The sequence below is a fragment of the Alosa sapidissima genome, chromosome 2, assembly GCF_018492685.1.
Source record: "Alosa sapidissima isolate fAloSap1 chromosome 2, fAloSap1.pri, whole genome shotgun sequence".
In the NCBI taxonomy this organism is placed as follows: domain Eukaryota; kingdom Metazoa; phylum Chordata; class Actinopteri; order Clupeiformes; family Clupeidae; genus Alosa; species Alosa sapidissima.
This window is the reverse complement of record NC_055958.1, coordinates 26,501,792-26,518,924: the sequence shown is the minus strand read 5'-3', so window position 1 is coordinate 26,518,924 and position 17,133 is coordinate 26,501,792. Positions and strand designations below refer to the sequence as shown.

The following is a 17,133-nucleotide window of genomic DNA, read 5'->3' as shown; positions in this document are numbered from 1 at the left end:
TAGTCGCTGCCTTGATAAGATGACTGGTGGATGCTTTTTATATGGTCATACATACTTTCCCTTTAAGCTGTGAAATGTTCACGAGGTTGGAAATTTATAGTTATTGCAGTGAAATGTTTTTTCCCCTCACAGCTAAGTGTGAGGAAAGTTAATACTTTGGAGACTTGAGCAGAACGCTAAGCAGAGTGTGCTAAATCACATGGTGATTACCCCACGGAAATCCTAATCAGTCCTCCAGAGTAAACATGCACACACACATTATTAAGCAGATTCACACTCGCACTGCATGCACTCACTCACCACCCATACCTACACACACACGCACGCACGCACACACACACACACACACACTTATTTGATTGCATATATACACAAACACACACAGATACAAAAATGTGTGAAAAGAGTAGAGGATCTGGCAGGCAGGGGTGTATTTTTGGACAGAATCGTCTCTTGAGATAATCAGTGGAGGGCTGCCTCTGGACTGGGCTCTGGGCAGATGAGATAACAGCTGTCTGCTGGGCCGTCACCAGGCCTAGTGTACACACACACACACACACACACACACACATACACATTCACATACACGGATACACACTTGCCAGCAGCAAGCTAACTGGAACACTAACACAGGGAACAGTAATTATTCTAACATTGACATGTGAATTAATTGTCTCAGTGCATGGATGTTGTCCTGTAACCTTTTCCCCTGTAGTTGTCCTCACACACAGATTGCGACTGTGTTTGTATGGATGTGCGCGTTTGTATTTTAAACCCGGTGTTCTTGACAGTGTCCATTTGCAAAAACTTGGAGCTTGGAGACATCCGTCAGCCCCCTCGGTGTCTGAAGCTGTAGTTAGGGCATTGTTAAAGACTACAGTTAAGACTATATGGAGCGGATACAGAAGGCAGAGTCTTTATCAAGCAGAGCTCTTCCCCTGCACACTGCTGACGCCTGAGCTTTCCTCTTCTACGGCATGTCCTTTTCTGAAAGAGACGTTTGGATCAAATCTTTGCTGGATTTAGGACATGCCTGTCAACTCCACTCACAGAACCCCCGCTGTCCTCCATGACATGCTGCAGGCTGGCAGCCAGTTTGCTCTGTATTCCTCTTTGTGCTTTATTTGCATGGCAGCGCTCCCGTGACCCTGGTTATTTCCACGTGCTGCACACAGGCAGTTTTTTTGGGGCGGGGGGGGGGGGGGCTCTTTCCTTTTGTGTGGAGGGAGATGGTTGACTGAGCGTTACATTGGATTGGATGCGCCGGGGTGATACCTTTTTTTTCTGTGGAGGCTGAATTACATTAGTTGCATTTCATCGCGTGCGTGCGAGAGAGAGAATCAGCCGCGAGGCACTTGAAACAGACACGTCTGCAATGCAGTATTTCAACTGGGATGCCTCCTTTCCCAAAAATGCATTTGTTCCTGGGGAGCACAAAGCCACAGCTTGCATGTGGCCACAGTAGTTTGCATGAAACCACTAGTTGACAGAAGGGAAATGGTAGCATTAGTGAACTAGCGATACACACGATCAGCTGACGCGCATGAGCCATCATCTGAGTGTCTGACACGCGCTCCAGGACTATGGGGAGCTGATTTGGTCTCATTAGGGCCTCAGGCAGCCATGGAGTGCACAGCTCCTCAGTGGAGGAGGCTCTGACAAGAGGGTCAGGCAGTGCGCGTAAGCACTCTCTGGTTCCCTCGCAGTACCTCCACGCAACTCCCCCACCACCACACCTCCTCACCAAGACGCGGTGAGTTAACAAAGTGCCAACTTGTGATTCTTTCCCCCCCTTGACGGAGGCCATATCTCTCTGGGGAGCAGAGAGGTTCATTTGATGGGCGAGTGAAACTTCTCGCTTTTGCCCCCTAGAGAGAGAGAGAGAGAGAGAGAGAGAGAGAGAGAGAGAGAGAGAGAGAGAGAGAGAATGAGAGAGTCCCAGAGAATCTCAGAGTGACTTAATGGAAGTGTTGGTGGTGAGTACTGCTGGTGAGTGCTGCTAGCAGGCGAGCGGCATGATGGCCGTCATGCTTGCCAGGAGGGTGGACAGCTCCGTGGGCTTGACTCGGAGAGGGGGTGGGTGCAGCAGATGCTACAGATTCAGCAGGAGTGTGCTAAAGTGGGGATTTCTAGCGCAAGGGACAGGTTTCTGACAAGTGTTGGACAACAGGATTAAAGCCTAAGCTGACAGCAAGCAGGAAAATGAGAGAGAAAACGAGCAAGTGAGTGAGAGAGAGAGAGAGAGAGAATTAGAGAGAATCATACATCAAAGGGCACAGCGAGCCACCTCTGTTTTGATACTTTTGCACAACAGAATATCATTCATATGAGGAATGCTTGAATACTGTGACTGTGAATATTAGTTTGTGTCCACACTATTGAATGCCACAGATTTATCACACTGGGCGAATCGTAATGCTAATATCAGATCATCTGTCAAATGGGGCTGGTCCAGTGCACAGCTGCAATATTGCAGCTGCTTTGTCAGGGATTTTCTAGTGGGAGGGCAGTGCCGCCCTGAAAGAAAGGCCCCTAATTGCTTTTCCAAAGTGTTACGGTCTCAATTATTTTTTTTCTCTCATGGACTCCTGGCAAGTAACGAGCATGTCGAGGCTGTTTTTCTCTCTTTTCTGTTGGCTGGTCAATGGATGGACCACTGCTGTGGGTATCAGTCAGAGGCCAGAGTCTTGCTGCTGAGCAACAAGCAGACAGCCTCCAGCTTTGACATCCGCCGCGAGAGAGACTGAGCGGTCCGCAGTGGTCAAGCGCGGGAGGAAATGGCCACTGCTTTCTCTCTTGATTTGTGGTGTAAATGATGGCGATGAGGGCAAACACTGGTCTCTGTCACTGCCAGAGCTTCCAGGTCTCCGCATTGATCCCCAACGATAGATGCTGCACACACACATGCACACACGCACACACACACACACACACACACACACACACAGACACACACACACACACACACACAGACTGAGGGAAAGAGCCAGCTTGGCCACCTATCACAGCAGTGTTTCCTTTTGAGTTTCCTTGTGTTGGTTCTACTTCAGTCTGAGTGCTGTTTGATTCTATTTGCACAGCAGGTAGCCATTCATTTGCTGTAAATGTTGAAATGTGGTTTTTGATTTGCGTAAATGGGAACACAACAGAACTTGAATTAGAACTCGAATTAGAGCTAGAGATTAGATAATGGCATGGGCTATTACTGTGATGCTGTCATATGATGCCAGAAATGCCTTCAGATGCTGGCACTGTCACTGAGGATAAATAGTCTTTTAGCTTAACATGTGATGGGGAAAAAAAAAACCCATCAGACGCCCCCTCTCCAGTGAAGGGAGTGATTGAGAATACTGAGGATGATTCCCTCAGCTCCTCACAAAACCCTCACTTTGTTTAGATCCCAAATAAATGATTTTAAAAGTGGCCATTGATTTCCTCCCTCTCCTCCCTTTAGTTTCTCCTCGGCAGTGATTACCCCTTCCAGTCGGTTCCGCGCTGCTCAAATGGGCTCCGCTCAATCTATTTACCTCCCACAATGCAATCTGCCCGCTGCCTCTCAGGTCCTCTGCTGCCACGCTCACGCAGGGTAGGGACGAGATGTTGTTGGCCAACTGAGCTCTCCGGATTGACACACAACACACACACACACACACACACACACACACACACACACACACACACACACACACACACAGCTGGATATACAGATGTGGTTGTGACAGACGTTGCAGCGATCTCATTTCTTCTGTCATGAGGATTATAACCAGGAGATATTGTTATCTCTCTTTAATTCTTACCCGTAGTGGTTAGGCTAACCTCTGCTAACTTTGAACTGTGAGCCTGTGCGTTGAACTATGAATTATGTAATTAACAAACTAGTTTGTTAATTATTGAATAATTAACAAACTATGAAAGTTTGTGTTGACTCTAGAGCTTCAAAGTGGCAGGTAGGTATCAAACAGGAGTGCAGAGTTTCGAGCTGCAGTAAAAATGTTTGAAGTTGTAGGGGCAGATTTATTGTGCAATTACATAAAGGTGCACTCAGTTCAGATCGATATCCACTGGAGCAAGTTATTGACACATGAATTCTCAGTCAGATTTTCCATTTTCCGGTAACCATATTTACCCTACACTCTGCTTTAGATATAGTCTTTATGCTCACCTGCTTTAAATGTCCCCTTGTCTAAACCACTTTCATGCAGTAAGTCTAAGTGAACAGGCGCAAGCTGAGTACCAGCAGCAACATTTCAACTGAGCGCCGCTCTGAAAGGTTTTCTGACTAGCAAAGCCACTGTGTCACTGTGTGATCAGCACAGAGCCGGCATTAATAAAAAGCTAAAACCCTCTCTCCACAAATTGTGCTCCCCGTCAGCCCTCCAGAGAATGGCCATCATATATCATTTGTGTTCCCGCCAGCCCTCACTGTAATCTGTGCTAGTGGGGCTGAGTGTGTGGCTGGGAAGAGAGGGCCGAGAGAGTGGCTCTGTTAGGCCTCTGCTGCACACTCACAGTGCTTTTCTCCCCTTTACTCTCTCTCCCTCTCCCTCTCTCTCTCACTTTCTCACTTTCTCTCTCTCCCTCTCTCTCTCGATAGAGAAGGTCAGAGTCAAGGACACTTACCATTGCAGGGGAAAAGCTGGCAGACATTAGGCAAATCTCATAATTGAGATGATGTGTCGGCTCTTTCCCCAACGGCAGGGCGCTCCTTAACAGGAAGCTGTAAAATATAATGGGCTGGTGATTAAAAAAGGATTCTACCGATGGCTGAGGAGTAACCGCCGTAAACCCTACAAAGACTAGCTGGCTCTCACGTGGAATGTTGCCAGATCAGGGCCAGCTTGGGGGCCGTATCGGGGGCCAGATCTCAGCCAGATCCGCTCCCCGCTGGTGCTCTGTGTCACGTGGCTGTTGTGATTTTCTGGGGTGTCTGTGTGGTGCACCTCGTGGCCATATTTTATTCCTGGGCTTTGCAGCGCGAAAGAGCCATAACAGGTTCCCATCTGTGAATCATGAAGGGGAACGGCCCTGCCTGTTGGCCGTACACTCCCTCATTCAGGAGGCTCTTGCTGTTCTCTTCTCTACTGGCTGCAGAACTAAATGTGGAGAAGGTAGTCTGTATGTGTGCATGCTTGTGTCTGTATTTCTGTGTGTCTGTGTGTGTGTGTGTGTGTGTCTGTGTCTGGGTAGTATGTGTGAAATAGACTGTAGGAGTCGAGGTATCTGTGCATCTGTATATTGTTTGCACTAGCTGCATTTTTTTTAAAAAGGAGGAAGGCGTTTTTATTGAGCCCATCAGACTTTTTATTGTCCAATCCCACCCAATCCTCACTGCACCAGCAGCACCCCACAGCCGCGACAGCGGCGGCGGCACAGACTCCATGAGTCTGCTCTGTTTATCACCCAGGAGGATCAGCTGCCCCCCACCCCCTCTTCCTCTTCCTCCTCGTCGTATGTCATCCAGCCACCCCCTTCCTCCCCTCTGCCGCTGTAACTCAGAGCGCTGAGCACCGCATGATTCACACGACCGCGCTCAAGCAGTGTGTGCATATGAGAAGGCACAAAAGACAATAAAATATCCCCACTCATGTGCCCAAAACAGACCCTGTGTGTGTGTGTGTGTGTGTGTGTGTGTGTGTGTGTGTGTGTGTGTGTGTGTGTGTGTGTGTGTGTGTGTGTGTGTGTGTGTGTGTGTGTGTGTGTGTGTGTGTGTGTGTGTGTGTGTGGTGTGTGTGTGTGTGTGTGGGGCATTTTGTTTTATACATTGTAGTTATGGCAGGTGTGCTTTTGAGAGTTTTTCCCCCTCCCCTCCACTCATCCGGCTCTGAGCTCAGGAGGGAGCGCAGATGCCCGGGCTCCTGGGAGTGGGCTCAGCCCAGAGTGACAGGTGGGCCACTCGGTAGAGAGAGAGAGAGAGAGAGAGAGAGAGAGAGAGAGAGAGAGAGAGAGAGAGAGAGGGGGGAGAGAGAGGGAGAGAGAGAGAGAGAGAGGGAGAGGGAGAGGGAGAGGGAGAGGGAGAGGGAGAGGGAGAGAACATGTGAAAAAGATAAATGACTCCTCAGTTTCCCATGTTGTTGTTCTGCAGGAACTCCAGGAAGGAGCTGAATGACATACGGTTCGAGTTCACTCCCGGGCGAGGTAAGTAAGCACTCTCGCTCTCACAGGCACATGCTTCCAGTGCCTGGCACACACGCTGCACAGCACACTGACTGTCGGCCACAAAAGAGTGTGTGTGGGTGTGATGGAAAGTGCTTAGCTAACCAAAGCGTGGCGTGTATGTGGGATGCAGTGAGGAAAATCAAATTTCCGTCAGTTGAAGCTATGAGTGAAACCTGGTGGAACCCACATATTGTGCTGGCTAATGGCACATCTCTGCTACAGTACATTAGCAGATGCAGTTATACAGTAGGCTCACAAAAATCACTATTTTGTCCTTGTTACCAGTCTTTTATCTAGTGGTATCCTGTGGTATGTATGGAAAAAAAATGTAGTTCACAGCCCATCCTTATTTGTATTTAAAAGAGTATGAGGGATATATTTGTGGATTTTGGCATGTCGGACGTAAGTTAACACACTTCCCATTTGTGACTGTTGCCTTGGTGATCTTAGTGCTTTGCCTCAAGTGTGCTTTTGTGTGGGTGTGCGCGTCCATGTGTGTGCCTGTGTATGTATGTGTGTGTGTGTACAGTATGTGCTTGTGTGTATATCCGTGTGACTTATTTGTTTGCCTTTCTCCCTCAGACACAGCGGACGGCGTATCCCAGGAGCTTTTCTCTGCCGGTCTGGTCAACGGTCATGATGTTGTTGTTGGTAATGGCCCATCTACACACTTAACACAATAGCTATTCAAAGGGGAAATATAACAAAGTAAACCATTAAATCTTAACACAGCCCTGTTCATCGGACTGAAGGATTAGTCTGTCCCTTGCATGAACTTACATTTCCGTTTAACCTGACCCCATCACTCTCTCTGTCTCTTCAGTCGCTGCTAACCTTCAGAAGATTGTAGACGACCCGATTACCTACAAAGTGTTGACCTTTAAACTGGTGAGTGCCCGGCTGGCGAACGTCAAGTAAGGCGCCGCATCTCGACAGGCTGCAGAGAGGCGCTATTATGTTGGAGTGATGTTGAATTATATTTCTCTCAGAGAACAGCAAGGGCTGAGCAGCATGGTCCACTGCTGAGCGCCACTGGAACATAATTGCCTGTCTCATTTTCGATGCTATCAGTGCTACATGAAGAAAACGCTCATATGGGCAAGGAAGCATGGCCCAACGAAAAAGAATACAAAGACATCTTAAAAGGTAGATAGATAGATAGATAGATAGATAGATAGATAGATAGATAGATACTTTATTGATCCCCAAGGGGGAATTCAAGTGATACAAAGTTACAGTGCCCCCCCCCCCCCCCCCCCCCCCATACAGAACCATATTGATTAGAACTACTTGTAATTTACATTTTCCTGCCTGTATGCTAGTAAGTACACTGGTTGACCCCACTTGACCTGGTGCATGACGGCACAAAACTCAAAAAGATTAAAACACACATGAAACCGGATGCCAGGCTCTTGCTAAGGCGTCCCTGTGGATCTGACAGCATGCTGCCATGACTATTTGCATGTCCTCTCAACAGAGGCGCGGTGGAGAGCAGACGACATCTGTGTGTTGGGAGGCAGCTCCTCTCCAAAGTGACCTTTCATGCCTCATTGTCTTAATGACAGCTGGCGAGACTCACCTGTTTTGGTGTGTACTCTCGTCTTTCCCCTTGCCACTCTCTCTCTCTCTCTCTCTCTCTCTCTCTCTCTCTCCCAAAACTATTTAGACTGGAGAACAACGGCAAACCACAAAGTGTGTTTATGCACACTGCACACATATATATTAGCCTGGCTAACGTCAGACCTCATCTCATTGAGATGGGGTCTGGGAACTAGACATTCATTTTCTCGTATTCGAAACGTGGTTTACAAATGCCCAGAGCCGTTTATTGGGCGCCACGAATGTCTATCAAATGCGTCTGTACGTAGCTCATAACGGCTTCGGTGTGTCGTCATCGTCTTGCTGCCCTCCCTCCGTTCTGTGATTGGTTCCTTCGTTGAGGTGAGAATCCAGGCTGCCTAGCAGCGTGAATAAAATCGCGCGCATAAGGCAGCATGGGAAAACCCAGGCTACATATATATACTCCCTGAATGTAAACACAAACAAATAAGAGTACACTTTCCGAGTAGTTCATAACATTTTAAGCAGGAGGATTTATGCAGCTTGTACACTTTTATGGCCAGGCGTTGCCAGAGCAGAGCATGCTGGGAATGGATTGGCAGAGAGGGTCATTTGTCAGCACAGTGCTGTGCCTGTGCCCCGCGCCAAGCGCGCCCACTTGTGCTTTTATGGCTGCGCCTCTCTCTCTGTGTCTCTGTGTCTGGTGCGCCATGCTGAGAGAGAGAGAGAAAGAGAGAGCGTCTGAGGGTAAGCTGTGAGAATGAAAGAGAAGAAGAGCAAGTGGGAGAGCAGATCGGGTAAAGATAAACAGATAGGTAAAGATAAACAGATAGGTAAAGATAAACAGATCGGGTAAAGATAAACAGATAGGTAAAGATAAACAGATAGGTAAAGATAAACAGATAGGTAAAGATAAACAGATCGGGTAAAGATAAACAGATAGGTAAAGATAAACAGATAGGTAAAGATAAACAGATAGGTAAAGATAAACAGATAGGTAAAGATAAAAAAGTACGGGTGAAGACAGAGAGGATGAGACTGTGGAGGACACAGATGGGGGTCAGAGATAGGAAGAAACGGCCCCAGCTGTGGTGCAACTGGCTGGGGCACCTGCACCGTACGCCGGCGACCCGGGTTGCAATTCCCGCCTCGTGGTCCTTTCCGAATCCCACCCCGACTCTCTCTCCCACTCACTTCCTGTCATTCTTCACTGTCCTGTCATTAAAAGCATAAAAAATAAAAAAAAAGAGATGGGAAGGAATGAGGAAAGGAGTGGAAGAGGTAAGAATGGAGGGACGTAGAGAGAGAGAGAGCCATCGATCGTCTGTGAGGGAGCCACTCCAGCTGATCTGAAAGGGTGTTGGCAGTAATAAGACCTCCTCACAGGCCTTGCTTGGCTCCTCCATTTTAGGTGGAGGGTTTAGAGGCAGCCGGCAGAAGGCCCTCAGTCCACAATAAAAACCCTGCCAATAAAATGAAAGTGGCGTTTCATCAAACCTGATGTAGGGGGTGGTGGTGGCTGTCGCAGGAGGACTCTGGGCGAAGAAAAAAGACTTTTGTAAACTTTTGTGGACTTTTGCAGGCAAAAAAAGAGCCTCGACTGACCACAGCATGTTCGTTACAGACATTATTATACACTTGCATGAAGCCAGAGCCTATTCCAACTTTAACGTCAGACTCAAATTCTGAACCAAATAATAAAAAAAAAAGATGAAAAAAGGAGAAGGAGAACGTTTCAAGCCGAGATAAAGAGCCCAGTGCATCAGCGATTTCCACAAAGCAGGCTTTCCATCAGAAGACGAAGGGGGGTCAGCTCCATGCTTCCCTGTGGCGGGGAGTCTCTGCGCCTGTCTAGCGTGCCAGGGAGCAGAAGCCATTACACATTCATTTATCTCCTTTCATCACGGCCCACTCGGCCCTCCTCCACACTCCATGAATGAAGTGGGGCTCTGGCACAATATGAACCTAATGTATTGTTCCTTAGCATTGGGTGTCTGCAGTCTAGACAGGAATGCGAAAGAGGGGCATACCCGAAGCGTGTGTATGTCAGATAGTCTTAGTTCTTACGGTTCTAAAGGGTTCATCGGGGTTTCGCTTTGTGTCGTGAACTCTGTCAGAACAGATTTTTTCTTGTCTCATCCTAATGGCAGTTGGCTCCATTGATGTGAAGTCTTTGTCTTAGAACGGTCCTTCTAAAAATAGCGCTGATCCCCGCGCTGGCAGCGCTCTTCTGGCGGTGGGAGTCAGGTTGGGGAGGGCTGATCTGGACGAGGGCGGCCGTGTGAGAGGCCTCGGCCCAGATGTGGAAGTGTAATCATGTGGGCAGTGGCTGTCTCCGGGCCAGCGTCCGGCGTTTATGCTGATGCCGTCTGAGTCAGACGTAGCCTGTGGTTCATTCAGACAGACCTAGTGTGTGTTTGTGTGTGTGTGTGTGTATGTTAATGTGTATATGTGTGTGTTTGTGTGTCTTTAAGGGTGCATGGTGGTGTGTGTGTGTCTGTCTGTTTAGGGTCTACGGTGGTGTGTGTGTGTGTGTGTTAGTGTGTGTGTGTCTTGTCTGTCTGTTTAGGGTCTACGGTGGTGTGTGTGTGTGTGTGTGTGTGTGTGTGTGTGTGTGTGTGTGTGTGTGCTCCTCTGCTGCATTCTCACCATGCTGTCTCCTCGGGCAGGCTTCGGGCTGTGATAGCAGTGAGATCCCAGACGAGGTGAAACTGATCGGCTTCGCTCAACTGAGCGTCACCTGATGGCGTGGCCCCCGTGTGGGCCTTACGGGTGGGGATGGAGGAAGAGGAGGAGGAGGATGACGAAGACATAGTCACAAGCACTGACTGAGCACACCGAGGGGGAAGTGCTAGCCCTCCCCTCCATCTTCTCCCTCACAAACTGACACACACACACACACACAGACAGAAACACACATACACACATAAACATTTGCTTACACATTCACGCGTACATGCTTGCGTCCATTTACGTGCACCAACTCTACCTTTCCCTCAAATATTCAAATCTCTTACACACACACGCTTAAACACACGCAAACACGCACAAACTACATATATACATACACACATACATACATACACTCACTGTCAGCTTTGCTTCTCTCTTCACTGCTCTAGCAAACAGCCCTCCACTATAGCCCACTCTTGCCCTCCACTATAGCCCACTCTTGCCCTCCACTATAGCCCACTCTTGCCCTCCTTGCTTTCCCCCGGCCTTCTTCTTTCAACATTCCACCGCCTTCTCCCAAAATGGACCAGGAGTCAGCCCAGCTAACTAAAAGATATACTCAGGTGGCACTAGCTAGTGATGAAATACAAATTATATATATATATATATAATGAGTTTTATTTTTTATTGTATTACCTCTGCTTTCAGCAAAAGCTCTTAATGTTATTTATTTATTTTTTTTAAAAAGATTTGCCTTTTGTTTTCGTAACTCTCGTGTCCATCGTCAGTTATGTAGATAGTCCGACGTGTGTGCTAAGATGTGAGCTTTGGGAAACCGAGTCTGTCCACACGAGTGTTCCTTATTCTGAATGTACAAATTCTTTTATTTATGACAAAAGCACATTTTCATGATTCCATTTTGAATGTTGTCTGAAATGAGCGAATCATATTGTACATTGTAAGAAACAGAAGCAGAAGAAAAAAGAAAAATGAAGAAATTAATAACAAAGATGTAATCCAATGAAAATTAATGGAGTGATTTCCAGTGTGATAAAGTGTGAAAAGAGAAAAGAAAAAATAACGGTGACGCCTGAATGCTGCCATGTCAAATAACTGCTTAATCCACAGAATAGTGTTGATGCTTAAACTGCTAGAGGTGCCTTGTTCATTAAAACTGTGCCTAAGAACGTAGGTCACAAAGGGGTAGTTGCCCCCGCAGCAAGATCTGCTGATGTGTTTCTTGGGACATGTTGACAGAAGTGCTTTCCAACTACGGTACAGACATTCATGAATAGTATTTTCACCAGTCAGTGGCAACATATATAAGAATTATAAGAATGAAAAGAATAAAAAATGAATGGTATATTTAAAAAGCTACAATGCACTTTTTTGGGCAGTGTATATGCATCTGCAAATCAAATAGCTTGGCCCTGGGAGATTCAGCCCATCAGTCCTACCAATAAAAGCTTCATCCAAGGCCACCTCCAACCATTTCCCAAAACTTCAGTCCGTCCGGTGTATTTCACATCCAAAGCCAACAGATACCAGTAAATACTGACGCCATGCTCCGTCTTACTGCACTACAAAAATAGAATGTCTTGAAAAATGCATTTTTTTGTTCTCTGAAATGTACTGTATAATAATGTATCCATGTACGGAAAAACCAAAAGGCAACTATTGAACGTACAACGAGCCATTTATCTGTCCAAGCAGGTACTCGTAGCTCCAAATTATATTTTCAACTCAAAAGGGGAAAATACTATTAACTTGTACTAAATACTTTATTATAAGACATTATGGTGTTTTCTACATACAGTGTATCGTGTCCTCATGCTATCCTTGTCCCTCTCTGTATTTGGCAATTAAAAAAAAAAAAAAAAAACGTCTGTGCTGAGGAGGAACAAATAAAGAATTGCTATTATTAAAATCAGCGAAATATTGTGTGCTTCATTTAAACACAGTGATATCCTGGGATGTGTCCATTGTTTTGTTAAAATGCATTGAAAACTGTTTTGTGTGAACACGGGCCGTATTCCTATGGCATCTAAAGAACCACGGATTTGATTCTATCACATCAGCCTTCTCCCGAGAGCCGTCCAGACAGACATCTGTGCCTTACACCAGCAAACATTGCCATATTTGCTATGATGACATCCAATTGCCCTACATGCACGCAGAGCCAAAGTGTGTGTCTGCCCATTACAAGCTGTCGACAGAATCTGGCACTGCCCTATGTTTTGCTCATCATACATCCCTGTCTGTTCCATCTGCCAAGTGACCGTATTTGGCCGTGTCAGTGTTTGGCAGGGCCCCAGCGGTTGAGTGGGGTGTGTCGGGCCTGTGCCGAAAACCCCCCAAGTGTCCCGAACCTACAGTGCGGACCACCACCCTCGCCACATCCCAGGCCAAGCACGACCTCTTGGCTCGGCTAATGTCAAACTGTGGTGCAGAATATCAAGAGAGGGGAGGCAGCCAGGGAGTTGGGAACTGCTTTAGTATTTCTCATATGTAAAAAAAAAAAGACACAATAGTACAACAACCCCTTCCAGGATGATTGAGTTGTAGTCTAAGCTTTCACAGTTTAATGTCACAACAGCTGTATAGTACTACAGAATAAAAAAATACACACTTAAAATCAAATTTTGGCCTCAACGCAATCAAGTTCTAGAAAATATAATCGATCAGTTGGACAGAAGTGCTTCGGTATAGATTGATGCCACAAACACATGATGTTACATTCTCGGGGGAATGTTCGTAGAGTGATCACAATGTAAATATTCACTTGCACAATATGTTACTGGATAGTAGGTGTTGCTTTGAGTACATAATCAGTTATATATGCACATACTGTACAGTAATACAAAGAGGAGTTGGCTAGATGATCTGAAGCAAAACAGTGTCACCCGCAATGGCAGAAAGTAAGAAAATAACTTTGACATTATAAATAAATGAACCTCACCTTTAATACATTTTTTCCCCCATGAAAGCAGTAACATTGTCAACAATATGTAAACAAATAGACCCAGGCGCTTTATACCTAAATGGATGTCCTCCACTGGCTCCACATAATTAAAACTCAAAGCTTTAGCATCAGCATTAAGGCTGATGAACTGCCTCGGCGGCACACTCCTTCAAATAAGCCAAACAGAGATATGTGCAATAAGAAACTAAAGACTCAGTAACATTCACATTTGGTCATGTTTTCTTTTCCTTTGTGGAAGGCAAATCATCTGTTTTGCCTCCCAGCCGAATTGCAGCAGTGGTGTTGGCTGTTTATGTATGCATGGGCGCCCATGTTTATCAGCACCTCCTTAATAGCACGTTGCACCATAACATGATGCAATTTTGAGAACCATCGTCATTACAATTCGTATGTCTCACTTTTTCATCCCTTCTTCACAACTGCTTTGCACATGAAGATCAAAAATGACCTCCACGCTCACAGGCATGTACAAATTACACATCTTGGCAAAATGCTGGACTTAACAAGAGTGTGTGTTCATCCAATACAATCTCTCCTGCGTGACTTCTAGTAGTTCTAACCATTTCTTGCACGCATAAAAAAAGCTATACACACAAACCTCTTGAAGCATTTTTTGTTTGTTTGTTTGTTTGTATGTTAACACTTGAGGTGCTTCTTGCTGGACATGTCATTCCAGATGCGGTGCATCTCCTCGGGGGAGATCTGGTGCACGGTGATAACGCGCCGGTAACGGCACAGGCTGTAGGCCATCTTCCAGTGGTTGAAGCCGCTGTTCTGGAATGGGTGGATGCCGAGCTTGCGCAGGCACACGCCCACGTAGACGTCCTCCAGGTGCAGGAGGCGCGTGTGCAGCGACGTCTTGTAGATGGCCTCGGCCACGTCGGCCGAGAACACGTAGCCTGTGCCCGAGCAGAAGGGCGGGTACTTGCTCTCGGGGTAGAGGTCCCGTGGCATGTACCACTTGCTCCGCATGTCGCGGATGGGCCCGCCGTTGATGACGTAGCCCGTGAAGTAGCGCCGCCGTGGCTTGGTGGCGGGCTTGAGGAGCCGGTAGATCAGGTTGTCCATGTTGACAAAGATGTCGCTGTCTGTCTTCATCACGTACTTGGCCTTGGAGCAGAAGGTGGCTACCCAGCGCATGCCCATGAGGGTCTTGAGCGTCAGGTTGTGGTAGGAGTCCACAAAGTCTTCCACCACAATGTCGTGGAAGATTTGGCTCTCCTGCTCCACCATCTGGTTGAGCACGCTGTCCGTGTTGCGGCCCAGCAGGAAGAGGGTGACCACACGGATGTCGGTGAACGTGCTTTCGTCACCCCAGGTCTCGCGGATGGCCTGCCGCGCGTCAAACTCCTTGTGCGTGGTGCTGATGAGGATGACAAGGAAGGGCGTCTGCTCCTCGCACTTCTTCGGCTCGTTGATGACAAAGTCGAACACGTGTGGGTTGAGTGGCCGCGTGCGGATGTTAGTGAACGTTGTATTCTTCGCCGGGGCGTTCTTCGCCGCCGTCTTGGTCCTGCGCACCGGTGCCGACATCTGACCCACGTAGGAAGACGTCGGCCGAGATATGCTCAGGTACCACAGTGCACTCGCCCAGCACACGACTGTCAAGACATATAGGCATGACACTTTTGAAGGCATCCTGATGCACTTATGTATGAAAAGTGCTCTGAATTGTAAGTGACTTTCCTGCCATTAGTGGCACTTCCTTTGGTGAGGCAGCATAATGTTCCTCCTGTGTGCTGCTTGACATTAATGACAGGCGGCTGTAGGCTTTGCCTGGAGAGCGTGGGTCTCCATCAATTTCATCCTAACTGGCCCCCACATCATCTACAAATAGTCACAGGCCTCCGAGTCCTCTTCTTGATGCTCCTCCATGATCTAGCCCAATCTGTGGAAAAGAAAACAAAAAGAAAAACAAACCTCAAGTTTACAACCCAAACCACAAAATACAGGCAGATAGCAGAAGTTAAGTCAGAACAAATAAAGGCAAAGCGAGATTTTATTCAGACGGATGCGATGGAGGAAAATCTGAATGCACTATTTGGTATCAGTGTCCATCAGTTACTGTGGTGTTTTTTTTACGGCAGCAGAATTGTCATGCTGGGAGTTTTTCAGGAAGCCACGGGGCCCCTACGGAGCTTGATAAGGAAGTTCTATCAGCAGACTGGCTTCCAAGCATGTTCATCACAATGGGGTGTTTGGACCATCAGCAAAAAACACATGCACACAGAAGCTGTTTTACTTCGGCAGAGAGATGGAATTCCTCTGAATTCTAAAGACTATGGATCAGTGGGAGAGTGTCATGCATGAAGATGGAAGTTTGACTTGGTGGGTCCTTTGCTATTAATTAGTGAGACCTTGTTGAAGATATTCACTGTTATTCTTGGCTTTGTTAGTACTGACAATATTTGGAAATATCTGCAATAATTTCAGTGATTAATTCATGGCAAGCTTAGTTACAGCATGTTTCATATGCCGAGCCAATAAATACTAGGGGAAACAGCGGGATGAAAGGACTGATATGAGTAAAATAAAATCTGTTTTTTAAAAGAGGGATTAATACTACATACAGAGCTTACACCACCATTGCACACACTGATAAATATTATCTGATATACAAGGTAAGTTTACAAAAAACCCAATCCAAATAAACCATGCCCTCTGTTTGCTGTTTACTGGTGAAAGTTAATATGAGAATTTTAAGCATTGGCACACTAAGACAGCGAAGCACTCGCCTAGTTAAGAGATATAAAATGACAAAGCTAAAATGAAAAAGGAATCAAAATAAAAAGACTGAAAGCTCCATAAATGTAAGAGGCACAGAGGTTTCTGAATGCTAACTGTAGCATGTCCCTTTGAACGAATCGGTGCTGTCCGTGGTGCTGAAAGCCTTCTGGAACAATGCCGCTTCCCAAACCCAGGGGAGCCATATGCAACCATGCGAACAAGAATACAGGTTTTATTCTTACACAGTATGTGAGCTTTTAAGTTAACTGAGCACTAACAAAAGATGGCAATCAGTTAATTCTTCACATATTGACTTTTCAGTGTGTGGGCAATATATCTGTGTTTCCACACCATGGCAAAAAATACAGAGCATTCTGTATTTTTTGGCAAGCATTTCCATAATAATCTAACAGCAATATATATACTGCATCTACGGTAGTGGAACTATTTCACGTGCGGTGTGTTAGATGAAACTGTTCTGGCAAACGGTGCTTAACACTGTGGTTAAGCCCTTTGGGATAGATGGGGCTTCTGATAGCAACAGAGGCATGATAGAATATTTCAGCTATCTATCAAACCACAGACTACAAGGTGCAGCACAAGACGCTTAGTCTGACTGTGTGCACTGTGCAGCATGGGATGTGTGTGCAGAGAGAGTTTTCATGCTGGTGTACACACATACACTCCCCCCGCCACACACACATACACACACACACACAAAAAAAACAAACTTCAATGAGTGACAAACACACACACACTTACACACAACTTCAATGAGTGACAAACACACACACACTTACACACAACTTCAATGAGTGACAAACACACACACACTTACACACAACTTCAATGAGTGACAAACACACACACACTTACACACAACTTCAATGAGTAATGTCCAGGGCCACTGCTGGCCATCTGGGTGCCCAAAGCAAAACTCTAGCATTGTTTGTGCCACATTTATAGCACAATATTAACAATGATATGTATACTATTAAGTTGGTATATAATCAGCCCCCGTTCCTTTGGAAATA

At 46.5% G+C, this 17,133-nt stretch overlaps 2 protein-coding genes across 3 annotated transcripts in view; one reads left to right on the top strand and one right to left on the bottom strand.

Moving 5' to 3' along the window:
• stk39 (serine threonine kinase 39) overlaps positions 1 to 12,319 on the top strand; it is a 29,223-nt gene extending 16,904 nt beyond the window's left edge. For both annotated transcript variants that reach the window (XM_042084159.1, XM_042084158.1), the window contains 4 exons: positions 6,083 to 6,135; positions 6,739 to 6,807; positions 6,980 to 7,044; positions 10,386 to 12,319. In XM_042084159.1, coding sequence (XP_041940093.1) covers positions 6,083 to 6,135; positions 6,739 to 6,807; positions 6,980 to 7,044; positions 10,386 to 10,460 — 262 coding nt within the window. In that variant the 3' untranslated portion in view covers positions 10,461 to 12,319. The remainder of the gene's footprint in view (positions 1 to 6,082; positions 6,136 to 6,738; positions 6,808 to 6,979; positions 7,045 to 10,385) is intronic.
• Positions 12,320 to 12,943: 624 nt separating this feature from the next.
• b3galt1b (UDP-Gal:betaGlcNAc beta 1,3-galactosyltransferase, polypeptide 1b) overlaps positions 12,944 to 17,133 on the bottom strand; it is a 71,099-nt gene continuing 66,909 nt past the window's right edge. Inside the window, exon 3 of the mRNA XM_042084621.1 lies at positions 12,944 to 15,260. Within this exon, the coding sequence (XP_041940555.1) occupies positions 14,009 to 15,010 (1,002 nt within the window). The 5' untranslated portion in view covers positions 15,011 to 15,260 and the 3' untranslated portion in view covers positions 12,944 to 14,008. The remainder of the gene's footprint in view (positions 15,261 to 17,133) is intronic.